The sequence below is a fragment of the Nannospalax galili genome, unplaced genomic scaffold (assembly GCF_000622305.1).
Source record: "Nannospalax galili isolate Female #2095 unplaced genomic scaffold, S.galili_v1.0 scaffold208, whole genome shotgun sequence".
Taxonomy (NCBI): Eukaryota; Metazoa; Chordata; class Mammalia; order Rodentia; family Spalacidae; genus Nannospalax; species Nannospalax galili.
Window position 1 is genome coordinate 1070269 of NW_008357998.1, and position 13558 is coordinate 1083826.

The 13558-nt window shown below is 42.2% G+C and overlaps 1 protein-coding gene across 3 annotated transcripts in view; it reads left to right on the forward strand.

The window, feature by feature from the left end:
* The first annotated feature begins 744 nt into the window (after positions 1-744).
* Rerg (RAS like estrogen regulated growth inhibitor) overlaps positions 745-13558 on the forward strand; it is a 130847-nt gene continuing 118033 nt past the window's right edge. The window contains exons 1-2 of one of the 3 annotated variants that reach the window (XM_029557660.1): positions 745-942; positions 6577-6748. In XM_029557660.1, coding sequence (XP_029413520.1) covers positions 6688-6748 — 61 coding nt within the window. In that variant the 5' untranslated portion in view covers positions 745-942; positions 6577-6687. The remainder of the gene's footprint in view (positions 943-6576; positions 6749-13558) is intronic. The other 2 variants (XM_017795100.2, XM_008856034.3) reach the window with 2 other exon arrangements.

Below are 13558 nucleotides of genomic sequence, written 5' to 3' on the forward strand. Positions count from 1 at the left end.
AGGGTCCCTCAATGGTGACCTCTCTTCCATGAGTGACACTGTGCAGTTCACTTGTCCCTGGGCACCTGCCTGCTCTCATTGCCCTGATTTTCAGAAAGTCATCAGATATCCCAGTAAGAATGCCCAGATTTGGACCGAAGAAAGAAAAAGCATGAATGATCCCTGTTGCTTTATTCATACATCTCATCACCTTTGGGAACGCCTTCAGCCTCCCTGAGGTCCCCCTTCTGCTCAGTGAAAAGCTAGCCATAACCATGAATAAGCGTATCTCAAGGATGGTAAATAAACGCAGGGCTCCATAGCATAGCATGCATGTTAATTATCTTTGTGGGGTTTGAACGTGATGGGGTTTGACTCTAAGACAAATCTTAGAAATACTGGTCTTACAGAGAGGACATGGCGCTTTGGAGACTTTCTCATACACGCAAATACGAATTTCAGTTGAATTCGGTATTTACAGCCTTCTAAGCCTCTCTGTTTCCAAACCTGCCAGGATTTCTTTCTTTCCGGCCATTCAGAAGCCTCGGACCAATTTATTTTTTACTCATCTGTTTTGACTTGAGTATGAGAATAATTAAGCACCTTCCCAAGGCATATTGGGGAGATCATTTGAAGCCAGGCGCTGCGTAAATGATGCCTGGCGCTGAGCCGAGTCGCGATGTCCGGGGCGCGCCAGTTCGCAGCGGGTTCAGCAGGCGGCGCCCGCGCGCCTCACTGCAGCATCCCGGCGGAGGGTGGCCGGCGAGCTGGCGTCCTGCGGCAGTCTCGGGCCGCTAGTCTAGGCGAGCGCAGGGGAGGAGACCCGGGCCTGCCCCCGCTCCGCACTTGCAACCCGACGCCTCCGCAGCCTGGGTCCGCCAGCGTGGGAGGGCGTCCGGGTCCCCGCGGCCCGGGTACGAACTTGGAGGGGTCCGCGGCTCTCCGGGCCTGGAGAGTGAACAGGTGAGTGTCATGCACGTGTCCGCACTGCTCCCTGCGGACGCAGTGCAAGTCCCCGAGAGCACCCAGCCTCTGGGTCAGTCTTCCTGGTCACTGGGTCCCCCCACCCCCCAACCCGAAGGTCGACTTTGGGGTTCGCCGAGAGTGAGGGATAGGAACGTCAGCGCCCAGGCTTCACAGAGCTATCTGGTCAGGGGACATCTGCTCCCTGGTGTGCAAGCCTGTGACCTGCAGTCCACCGGGGGATGGTTCTTGGTTTGCAGAAGACCTGTTGATTCCAGAGGCGCAAGCTAGCCCGGGGGCTAGGACCGTTACTACCTCCGTATCGTGGGGTATTGCGTTGCGATAAGACGAAGGAAAATTCCCAACAATCAAACCAGGAAAGCTTGATTTCAGGAGCGGTCTGACCCAAAGAGAAAAAGATCTCATTCCCACGATCAGACGATCAGACAGACTAGATTCTCTGTTGCCCCAGACAGCTGCACTTTTTTTTTTATTTACGAGACCATAAAAATCCAATTAAAATTTAATTATAAAGATGCTTGGACACTGCCTCCCCCCGGAAATGGAAAGTATGAACCTTGATCAGTGCACTCTCAGAATGATTTATTAAAAGAAAAACCTTTTAAAGTCAAGAAATAGGTAAAGAAGCTTCAGTTTTCTGAACGTCATAGCGCGAACAGCCCTTCAAAGGTTTGTATAATAGCATAAATACGGATGAGTCAATAAATGTATTCATAATATGGAATAATACATCTTTTTTCTTGTTTTTTTCCTATTTCCTTTAATTACTTTATGAATAGAAAAAAAAACACTTTTAATTCCTGTATATTTAAGTGACATTTTGCTTAAGAATGGTAGGAACTTGAAAGTTTTCTGGTTTGTTTAGTTTTTGTCCTAATAAAGCACTTTGAACATAAAGACTGAAGGGCAACTTCAAGCCATAGTCAGGATTTTTCTGTACATTAGAATCAATGAGTTTTCTCAGATTCAAGATATGAAAGTTCTGTTATAAATAATTTCAACAGAAATTTGCCAACAGGTTACTTACAAAAACTGGAACCTTTGTTGTTTCTATCTTATCAAATGTAGCCTTTCACATTTTCTTGTGAGAAGTAAAAAGCTGAAGAATCAATGTCGATTTTGTGCCTTCCCTTGATTTTTCTAAACATGAGGCTGACAGTAACCAGCTGTATCTTTATTAGGTTACAAATGGAAAAAAAATAACTCACATAATTTCTGTTTCATATGTGAAATTCCTGTGCCTCAGAGGGCATTTGGGAGTTACTGGAATATTCAACTTGCTTTTTGATGGCTACTTTTATTACACTTTAATCAAGATGATTAGAGCTTAGATACATAGGAATGACACTTTTGCATGAAATAACAAATTATTACTTCTGAAAGCTCCTGAAATGTGCACATTCCATGTTTCAAAGAAATACTAGCCAGCAACTGTTTATATTGTTAAAATATAGCTAACAAACATCAATATATTATGCTTTGCTGAAGCCATGAACTTAAATATGAAGCATTTTCTTAGTGGTACCCACCAAAATGACAGATAAGAAATTTTGTTTTGGAACAAGTTCTTCTTAGGTAGCCTGGAATAGCCTGGAACCCTTATAGCCCAGGATACTCTTGAAGTCAAGATCTCTCCTGCCCAGCCTCCCAAGTGCTGGGTTTATAGTTCACCTCCACCACACCCAGTGCCTAAGGAAAAATGCTTATCTTTAGCCAAAAATATGCTATTAAATAAGTGCAGATATTTACAGTCTTGGTTTTTATAGTATTGGTGGTTACTACAAAGTGTTTTTCATTTGGAGATGAAGTAAAAGTTATGCTGAATGTTGGCCTGGATTTCCCTGCCCAAGCACTGACACTTAGAAATAAGCACATTAAAGCTTGTTAGCTATAGTTAATGACTTAAATACACTATAAGAAAGTAGAAAATGATTCCACATCTTTGTCCTTGTGGAACTACACATTAGGAAGGGTTTTTCTCTGTCTGTCTCTATGTCTCTCTTTTAAAAGGTACAGATACAGGAGGGGAGTGGTGGTACATATCTTTAATCCCAGCACTTGGGAGCAGAGGCAGGTGGATCTCTGTGAGTTCGAGGCTAGCCTGGTCTACATTGCGAGTTCCAAGTCCACTGGGGCTTCAGGGAGACCCTGTCTCAAAAAAAAAAAGTATAGATAGAAAATACTGGTGGGAGCATTTAATATGTTTAGGTAACAGTTTTTTTCCTTTCTCTTATTTTATGTGTATGGGTGTTTTGCCTGCATATATGTATCTGTGTGTCTGGTACCTTCCAAGGCCAGAGAAATCATGGGAGCCCCTGGAACTGGAATTAAGGATTGCTGTTAACCCCCAGGTGGATGTTAGGAGCAGAACCTAAGTCTTCTGCAAGAACAGCAAGTGCTCTTAACCGCTGCTGAGCCATCTCCCCAGCCCTCCCTGCTTTTTTTTTTTTTTTGAAAAAAAAAATTCATGTAGCCCAGGCTGGCTTCAAGCTGGTTATGAAGCTGAAAGTAACTTTGAATTTCTGATCCTCCTCTTCACTGCTGGTATTATAGGCATGTGACACACCATGCCTGGCTCAAATATAACTTACAAACTAGAAAACTGAGTGGATTGTGAACACCTACACTGTTAAGGTTAATGTATCTAAAGGTGAAGTCTTGAATTTCTATCTAAAGCATTGATTGCAGAAGTTCAGACAGTGGGAGGCTGTAGCCGGTGATTGGCTGTGAACATCTCAGGAAACTTCTGCTGTATGAGTCTATCAGGTCACATGTCAGGTTGTAAATGAAGTGAACTTGTTCATTAAGCTATTCAGTGCCTGAGGGAAAATGCGCTTGTGGAGAAAGGATAGGGTGCATGTTGAAAAAACATAAGCAAGTTACATCATGTGATATACTTACATCCTGTGAGCAGTCTGTCAGGTCACATGTCAGGTTGTAAATGAAGTGAACTTGTTCATTAAACTATTCAGTGCCTGAGGGAAAATGCGCTTGTGGAGAAAGGATAGGGTGCAGGTTGAAAAAACATAAGCAAGTTACATCATGTGATATACTTACATCCTGTGAGGAATGAGTGAAAACACTCATTTTCCTAGACAGTGGATGCTGGGGCTAGAGAGATGGCTCAGAGCACTGATTGCTCTCACAGAGGACCTGGGTTTAGTGCCCAGCACTCACATGGCAGCTCACTACCATCTGTAACTCCAGTTCTTGGGGATCTGACGCCCTCTTCTGGCCTCTGTGGTCATGGCACTCATGTACTACACATTACACACATGCAGACAAACACTCATACACATAAAATAAAAATAAATAAATCTTAAAAATAAATAAAATAAAACAGAACTGGATGCCTAGGATGGGGTAGTGTCCTCAGAGCTGCTAGGCTGCTTAGAGTTCTAAGTGAAAGAAAAAAGTGGACTTGTTTTCATAGAGAAAAACTGGGATTTCACAGGCAAACTCACAGGGAGACAGATCATAGTTCAATATAAGAAATAGACTTCTCCTAATTAGAAAAAGCTTCCTTCATATGGAATTATGAAACTATTTTGTATACCTGGACGTAGCCAATCAGATAAAGAACAGTTGGCCAGTAGGAGGAAAGGATTCCTTTGGTTGATCTTCCCTAGGCTTTCTCCAAGTTTACATTTCCTTGGTGTTAAAAGTCCAGATGATGGCCTGGGAATATGGCCCTGTGTTGGAGAGGCTTGTTTAGCATCCTGAGGTTCAATTCCAGGCACCACAAAAAGACAAACAAAGGCAAAAACCCAGATGTCATTGATAAAGCACCAGGCTGCATAAAATGTGCATACTGTGGACAACATCATATCCTTAGTGTTAGGACCGTGTTACAAACTAACTTACATGAGGTTCTCTTGGAAAGGGAATCAGAGCATGGAACATGATAAATATCTTTTGTGTGCTAAGGCACTGTACCCAGCAGAGTAAAAGCACAATCTGAGTGTTACATATCAACTTCTGAAATGTGTGTCTGTTATATAAGTTATCATGTGTTCTAGGTGAACCAAGATAAAATTTTACCTTGAAATAGGAAATTGAATTGAGTGGCAATGGAGTTGACTGATATGAATGTATATTGTTCAATAAAGAGACCCCAAAGATGTGTATTGTATGTTGAGTGTTTGCAAGCAGGTGGTAAATGCATGTATTCACATAGTATTTATTATCAATAATGCCAAGAAACAATGCATTAAATTAAAAATGATCTTGAGGAAAAACTTTATAAGATGGTATTATGTGTGTACATACTTTAAAACTAAACTTTTTTAAAAGATTCATTTTATTTTTAATTATATGAATATGTGGGATGGGGGGGTATGTGCACATGTGAGTGCAGGTACCTGCAAGGTTCATAAGAGGACGTCAGATCCCCTGGAGCTGGAGTTATAGGTGGTTGTGAGTCATCCAGTGTGGGTGCTGGGAACAGAACTTGGGTCATCTGCAAGAGCAGTAGGCACTCTTAACGGCTAAGCCATCTCTCCAGTCCCCAGATCTAAATTCCTAAGTCCTGGGTCTACCGCTTATTAGCCGAGGAGTTTACAATAAATTACCGTGGCCCCAATGAATTACCCTCTTGCAGGATAGTGATGAAAATCGAAGTAGAAAATGTATAACATAGGCTGGAGAGATGGTTCAGCAGATAAGAACACTGGCTGCTCTTGTAGAGGACCCAGGCTTCATCCCCAGCCCCCTCACACACAGACACAGACACAGACACAGACACACAGACACACACAGACACACACACACACACAGACACACACAGACACACACACACACACACACACACACACACACACGGCACCTAACAACCAACTATAACTCCAGTTCCAGGGAAATCCAATGTCCTCTTCTGACTCTGAGGGCATTGCATGACACAGGTGCACTTTATACATGCAGGCAATATGCTCATACAAATAAAATAAAAATAATAAATAAAAGTTTTTAAGCTGGGCGTGGTGGAACATGCCTTTAATCCCAGCACTTGGGAGGCAGAGGCAGGAGGATTTCTGTGAGTTCAAGGCCAGCCTGGTCTATATAGTGAGTTCCAGGAGCCAGCTGGGGCTAGAGGGAGACCCTGCCTCAAATAGACCAAATGTATTTAAAAAGAAAATGCATAACATGAATGTTGTGATGGTCCATGGTAATTGTCAACTTGACGGAATCTGGAGATGGGAGATGGGCCTCTGGACAAGCCCGTGAGGGGGTTATCTTGATTGTATTAATTGAGAAGGGCTGACTCAGCCACTCTGGGTAGCATCCTTTCCTTGGGTGGGGATCCCCGACTGTGTAAGTGCGGAGAAAAGGAACTCAGACCAGCAGCTTCCATCCACCCCTCTCTGCTTCCTGATTGTGAATGTGATGTGACCAGCTGCTTCCATCTCCCAGCACCTTGGCTACCCCACCATGACAGACTGTACCTTGAACTGTGAGCCAGGATAAGCACTTTTCCCTTAAGTTGCGTTTGTCAAGAGTAGTTTATCACAGCATCAGAAAGAAACTAAGAACAGCCACTGGTATGCCACTGATGCTACATAACTATGAATGCGTTTGCGCAGCACCTAGAATTTCAAAATCTCTCTTGTTTTAAAGATTGTGGACTCTTCTGAGATTGACAATGATACAGTGAATCCAAAGGCTGCGATCAAAACCATCTGCTCACATCTTGAGTTTGAACAACAGTAGATCCTACCAATACGTATCATGGCTAAAAGCGCCGAGGTCAAACTGGCCATATTTGGGCGTGCAGGCGTGGGTAAGTCAGGTAAGATCCCTCTTCTGGCTTTGGTAGAGTTTATGTGTTTGTTTTGGCTTTGGGGACCGGGCAGATAGGTGGTTGACATTTTTTTCATATTCTTATTTGTTGCCCATTTACATGAAATCGCCATCTTTTTATCTGGATTTTTTTCTTTTCATAGCCAACTCATCTGCTTATTTATGATAAAGTAATTTTGCTGATAAAACACAAGGAACTGGAAATGCCATAGACCTTGGAAATTAAACAACCTCCAAAGAAATTGTGGAAACTACATAAAATATTTGCTCTTTTCTCTGTCTGTGAAATCCCGAGGGTTTGAGTCTCATGCGTTTTGAGATGCTCAGCATAAACAGTCCAATGCCAGGCAGATGTTGGGAGCCTAATCAGTGCTTGTTGAATGAATAGATCTTCGGCAATGACAGGATTGCATTCTTGCCCAACACTTCTAAAATGGGAGGAGGACTTGAAAATTAGAAGCATGTACTCTCAAAAACGAGAGCTATTGCCAGTGCCTCCGGAGTGAATTTAAATCAGCAAACTCTGGTTAACATCAATAATTTAGAGCCCTTTTTTCTTTGGCAGTGATAAGGGGTTAGAAACCAAGATTTTGCACATACGTGCTAGGGAATCGCTCTGTTACTGAGCAGCATCTCCATCCCTAGGCTTCTGGGACACTCAGCTCGCCTTGTCCTTCTTAGATACATAGCCCAGCTGACCTGGAATTTGAGGTGTTACTGCTTCTGCCTTCTGAGTATTGGTAACAGGTGTGTACCACCATGCCAGCTTTTTAAAGCTGATTGAAAACCAGATAGCCCATTTGTAAATAACACTTTAGATTTTAAGATTAAAGTACATTAAAAGCAGTATCTCCCAAGCGCCAATGGCTTTGCTGGTAACGTTTCACTGGTATCTCACGGGAGGCGCTGTAACTGCACACAGAGACCAGCTGTCAGCAAATGGCACAAACCAGCCTCTGGTGGACGGATGTGTGGGTAGACGGAAACCTGCTTGGAAATAAACCAGCTAGTCCCACACACCAGGTAATGCATTTGCTCTTAAACAAACACAGCTATACACACACCTTTTCATTCTGTGATCAGCCTCTGCCCGAACCTTTTTTCAGGCTGAATTTCAGCAGTACTTTTCCTTCCTCTAAGTCTTGCTCTGTTTTAAGTTTCTCCCAACTTTTTCTGCCACCGCAGCTCTTATCTGTTCTTGCCTCTGGCAGAATCCAAGCAAGGAAAACAGTGGACCTAAGAAACTGCCGGGACTGAAGATAGTTAAACTCCTCCCCCTTAATCTTGTCTAGTGTTTCTTAATGGCATGAGAACCTCAGTTCTGTAGCTGGTGGAAGGGTCTGGAGAATGAGGAAACTGTCCAGGGAGTTCTCCACAGGAGAGGAGGGTGTGTGGGAGTGGAAGAAGGTGTGGAGGGGAGCCTGTGCTGCTAACAGCAGCTAAGTTTGTGTGAACGAAGGGTAGGCTTCAACTGGCCATGTATTCCACACTCAACATGAATACACCAGGGAAAGAGTCCCTGCAAACTTCATCTTGTCAAATAAAATAAACATGACATGATATGGTGGTTAGTTATATTGTCAACTTGCCACAGCCTAGAATGACCTGGGAAGAGTTTCAGTGAAGAATATCTAGGTCTGTTGGCCAATGAGCCTTCCTGTGAGGAATTGTCTTGATTGTTAATTGAGGTGGTGTTACTGAAATTGGGATCACAGTCTGTACCCGAAGGCATCAAGTTTGGCCACTGGTCCTTGAGAAGGCAATTAATACAGTCAAATTGATAACCAAAAGCAGAAAACGATTTATTCAATGTGACCACATTGGGAAAAGAGACAAAGATCCAGTGACCCCCTCCAGTCTGTCTTCCAGGTCCTGAAGTGAGTTTAAGGTTTAAATACTGGGCCAGGGATATACACATCTAAGCAGTTCCTCTCTAGGTGGGGATCTGCCCACCTTTGACCCATTGCTAGGCTTCAGTCACATCCTGCAAGGAGATCTAATAAGTTGTAAATCTCTTTCCTAGAGACAAGTCCCCCCTCTGGTTTGGCCTTTTCCTATTCTCACCATGAGATTCCTGGGAAAGTTCCCATTTGTTGCGGGCATTGTTTCAACAACCTGGTAGTCAAACTGAGGGACACAAGTGTCTCCCGAATGTCTCCATTTCCTAGATGACCCCTGTTCCCTGGGAACAACTATTGCTTGACCTTAGTTTTACTTTACAGCAGAGGTTGAAATAGTTCAAGAAGTTTCTTTATTAATTCTAAAATCTTGATATATTGTAGGTAAATTTGGGGGCCTGTGCCTCTTTTATTTGTGCATAAGTTCCTCCACTTTTGTTGTTTGTTTTTTGTTGCTGTTGTAGTTTTTGTCTGTAAATATAAGGCTGTGTATTTAGAATACAGTAAAGAAATTACGTTAGCCTAGGAGTGTGACAAAAGTAGGTTTTCTCTAAGATCTTTGACCTCTCCAGCCATATATATTTGGCTATGTTTACAGAGCCTGCCAATGTTTTTCAAAGTAGCATTTTAACATTTTGTTTATTTATTGTGGGGGTGGGGGTAGGGGTGGGGTCAGAGGACTGCTTGTAGGAATTGGTTCTCTCCTTCCACCATGTGGTTCCTGGATGAAAATTCAGGTCCTCAGCTTGAAGGCAACTGCCTTTATCCACTGAGCCGCCTCACTGGCCCAGATCCCTCTACTTTTGCTTATTTTTATTTGGGTGAACACAACAATGACAGAGGACGTGTCTTTAACAATTGCCCTTTTGTCTGTTCTCTATAGCAGGCACTGTTTTCCTATTTCAACATTAGAATGCCTCCCTGAAACCCGTAACCACACCTTAGCTGAGAAGGTAGCAGTCTAGAGGCTAGCATGGGAGACAGTGCAGAAGCTTTTCCCATAGCTCAGTGAAAACAACCAGAGACCACAGTAATACAGGGTTCATGTTTATTCTAGCTTCCTAAACGATGGCTTTATCATGTTTCTGCCTGGTGGTGATAACACACATTCACTCCTCTGCTATAGGTAGTATGCCTTACAAGTAGCTTTTGTGCATGTGCTCTCTCACTCTCTCCTTCTGTACATGTTTTTGCATGTGCTCATGCATGTATGTACACATGCTTGTGAAGGCCAGACATCAACCTTAGGTGTCTTCCTGGCTTGCTCTTCATTTTGTGTTTTGAGACATTTTCCCTCACTGGCTTAGAGCTTGCCCTTTGGCTAGGCTGGCCTGGGGATCTGCCTGTGGTCCCCCCAACCCCCACCTCCCAGTGCTGGGATTGCAAATGCACCACCATGCCTGGCTTCATAAACACCGGTTCTGGGGAGTTTTCTTATTTGCCTGGCAAGGACTTTACCAACTGAGCCATCTCTCTAGCTCATGCATATTTGCTTTTTTTTTAAGTCTGTAAGAAATCGCACATACAACCATGCCGGGTGCCTCTAGAGCCTGGCCACAATCCTTCTGTGGGCCCCCACAATCTAATCTGTCTCTGGATCACATCAGAAATAACCCAGTAGGAGCCTTAAGATCTTTGGATGGTAAAAACTGAACATCTCTGATTTGACTTGATCTGAATTGCTTGAGAGGCTTCAAACCATGCTCGACCCCTGTACCCCACCCCCTTCATTGTCATATTGGCATTTAGATATGTAAAACCATATTGCTCATTTGCCAGTGGAGATTCAGTACAGCTTGGAGTCTTGAGCTCTGGAGTTGAGCTGCGGTGCTTAACTTCCAAGTCTACCCTTTATTTACTGTGTGAACTTGGCAATGTGAGGCAAGTTACTTCTCAACTCTTCAAGTTGTAAAAACACATGATAGGGCTCCCCTTGGTTGTCAAGATAGAATCAGTTATTATGTGTAGAACATGGCACAGGGTGGATGTTCCCATTATTAGAATGTTTCAAAGCATGCTTTTGATTTCAGTTCCAGAAATACATAATCAAAGATAAATTGAGGGGCTGGAGAGATGACTCAGTGGTTAAGAGCACTGGCTACTCTTTCAGACGGCCCAGGTTTGGTTTCCAGCACCCATATGGTGGCTAACAGCCGTCTGTAACTCCAGTTCCAGGTAACTGACACCCTCCTCTAACCTCCACAGCATTGCACAACATGGGTGCACGTACACACGTGAAGGCATAACACTCATACACATAAAATAAAAATAAACTTTTTTAAATATTAAAAAACTATATTCTATTAGGTATTTTGCTTTTCACTAAAAATAAGAAAATTTATGTAAGGTAAAACTATAACCCTACTTAACATACCAACAAACACACACACTTTCTGTGACAGAACAAAAGTCTGGTTCATGTCAACTACAGCTCGGCCACTGATGGTTAGAATCATACTTCGCAGCTTTATATTCAATCTTGGAAAAATAACTAGAAATATGTTAGTGTCGTTAATAAATTAACACTCTTCGATTTGAAAGTGCTTCTGGTATGTAGTTGATGACTTTCTAAGCCCAGGTGATAGATAGGTCTTCCATGTTTAAAACAGAACTGAACACTAAACAGAACTTTTTGGATGACAGGTTAACCATAGAAGTGTCAGCAGAGGCAAAATTTAATAATGTGCTGATTGCTAAGGTGGAACGATAAAATAACTAAGGGATGTACGTGTATAATACATGTGCGGCAGTTATTTACATGGTCCCTTGTATTACCCAGATTCTTCTTCCTCCTGTTTAATTTCACCTTGCAGTTCTGTCTTCAAATGAGCCTGCTGGCTGAGGATCAGCATGCTAAGTGCAGTGGGGCTGTGGCAAAGCACAGACCAGGATTTCCCAGCTTTCCAGTCCTCTGCCCCAGCAAGGCAGACATTTACTGTTGTTGCCCAGGGTAGAGCTCTGATAATGTGGCATGCAGACTTCCTTCCTGCATGCCTCAGCCTATATTTTGACAGGATCTAAGTAATTAAAGCAAAAAGACCTGCCAATAAACCTCGAAGACACACGTTTTTATTTAAATGCTTCCTGGATTCACATTATTCAGATTTGTAGCAAGTGTGGGAAGGAGGGATAGAAAAAACTGAAAATTTAAATTTGGTTTCACAGTTTAACGCTCATTTCAGAACTGAAATATTTTGTGCCATTACCAAATATATTTCTGGAAAGGGCTAGTCTCAGAGTTGATTGAGTAATGCTATCCTCTAATTCAGAAACTAATGGATGCGTTCACCCATGAAGGCTTAAATTCGTAGACTCAGATTGCTGGGCTATAAACCAGCTGACAAATGAAAATAAGCCTGGGGTATTTTTGTCTGTTGACACAGGTTATTTTTCTTCCTTCTTTTTATCCTTTCTCTGATTTTTTCCTGCTGTTTTTCTCTAATGAGACAACAGCAATTTTTATTTTATTTTATTTTTTGAGACAGCATTTCATTTTACCGAGCTGCCTTCAAATTTGGTATGTAGCTGGGATGACCTCAAACTCCCAGCTCTCCTGCTCCATCTCCCAAATGCTGGAGTTACAGGCGTGGACCCCCGCATCTGTTTCACTTCTTTGTTTGTTGTTTTTCTTTTTTTATGATAGTCTTTCTGACCTGGAACTATGTAAACCAGGTTGACCTTGATCTCACAGAGATCTACCAGCCTCTGCCTCCTAAGTGCTAAAATTAAAGGCATGTGGCACAACCACACTGACCATACCTAGTTTTTTGTTTGTTTGTTTGTTTGTTTTCTTTTTAGTGCTGGGAGTTGAACCTGGGACTTTGTGTACGCTAGGCAAGGACTCTACTAACTAAGCCACATTCTCAGTCCAACAATTTGGATTTTTAGACGTGACTTTTCCTATAAACACACAAAATTGCTTTAAAACAAATGTAAACTTTGTGGCTGGGATATATTTAAGATGCTTCATATTTTTTTGCAGTACTGGGACTAGAACCCTGGACTTTGTGTGTACTAGGCAAGGACTCTACTAAGCCACATCCCCAAACCAACAATTTTGATTATTTAGATGTAACTGTTCCTGTAAAGTAAACACACAAAACTACTTTAAAACAAGTGTAAACTTCATGGTTGGATATATTTAAGAGATCTCATATGTATCTATCAGACAAGTAGGTTTCTTTACGCCTTGTAAGTACCCTTTAGTATTTTAGACATCTTTTGACTGCTTGAGTGCTTATACTATACTAGTTCTTTGTCTTCTTTTCTAGACTTTGTAGTTTAGTAAGATGCTTTTTCAACATTGTTTTCAAAGTCCTTATAGCAAAATAAATAAAAATAGGAGTTGGACGGCACATAAACATCTTGTGATTTAATTCTTTGTTTCATTGTATAAAACACATGAAGATTAATCTTGATCTATGATATAACTATGTTTGTGATTCCAGTGGACTGCTTAGGGTGATAGAGCAAGTGCATTTTGGCTGCACTAACACTAAGGCTCCAGGTCCAATTTGAAGGTCACAAACACTAGAACCCAGAGTTCCCCGTAACACAGGAGCCTGAAAACTGATGAGTACCCTGGGCCTGTGTTTACTGCTCAAGGTTCCAGGCAGCTCATCAATTTATTAATTCTAAAATCAGGGGGCTGGAGAGATGACTAGGTGGTTAAGAGCACTGGCTGTTCTTGCAGAAGACCCAGGTTCCATTCACAGTTCCCGCATGGTAGCTAACAACTGTCCATAGCTTTAGTTCCAGGGGATCCAACACCTTCTTCTGACCTCTTTGAGCATTGCACAACATGGGTGTACTTACATACATGCAGGCAAGATATTCATACACATAAAATAAAAATAATAAATAAAATATTTAAAAAATTAATAATTCCAAAAATCTAATAG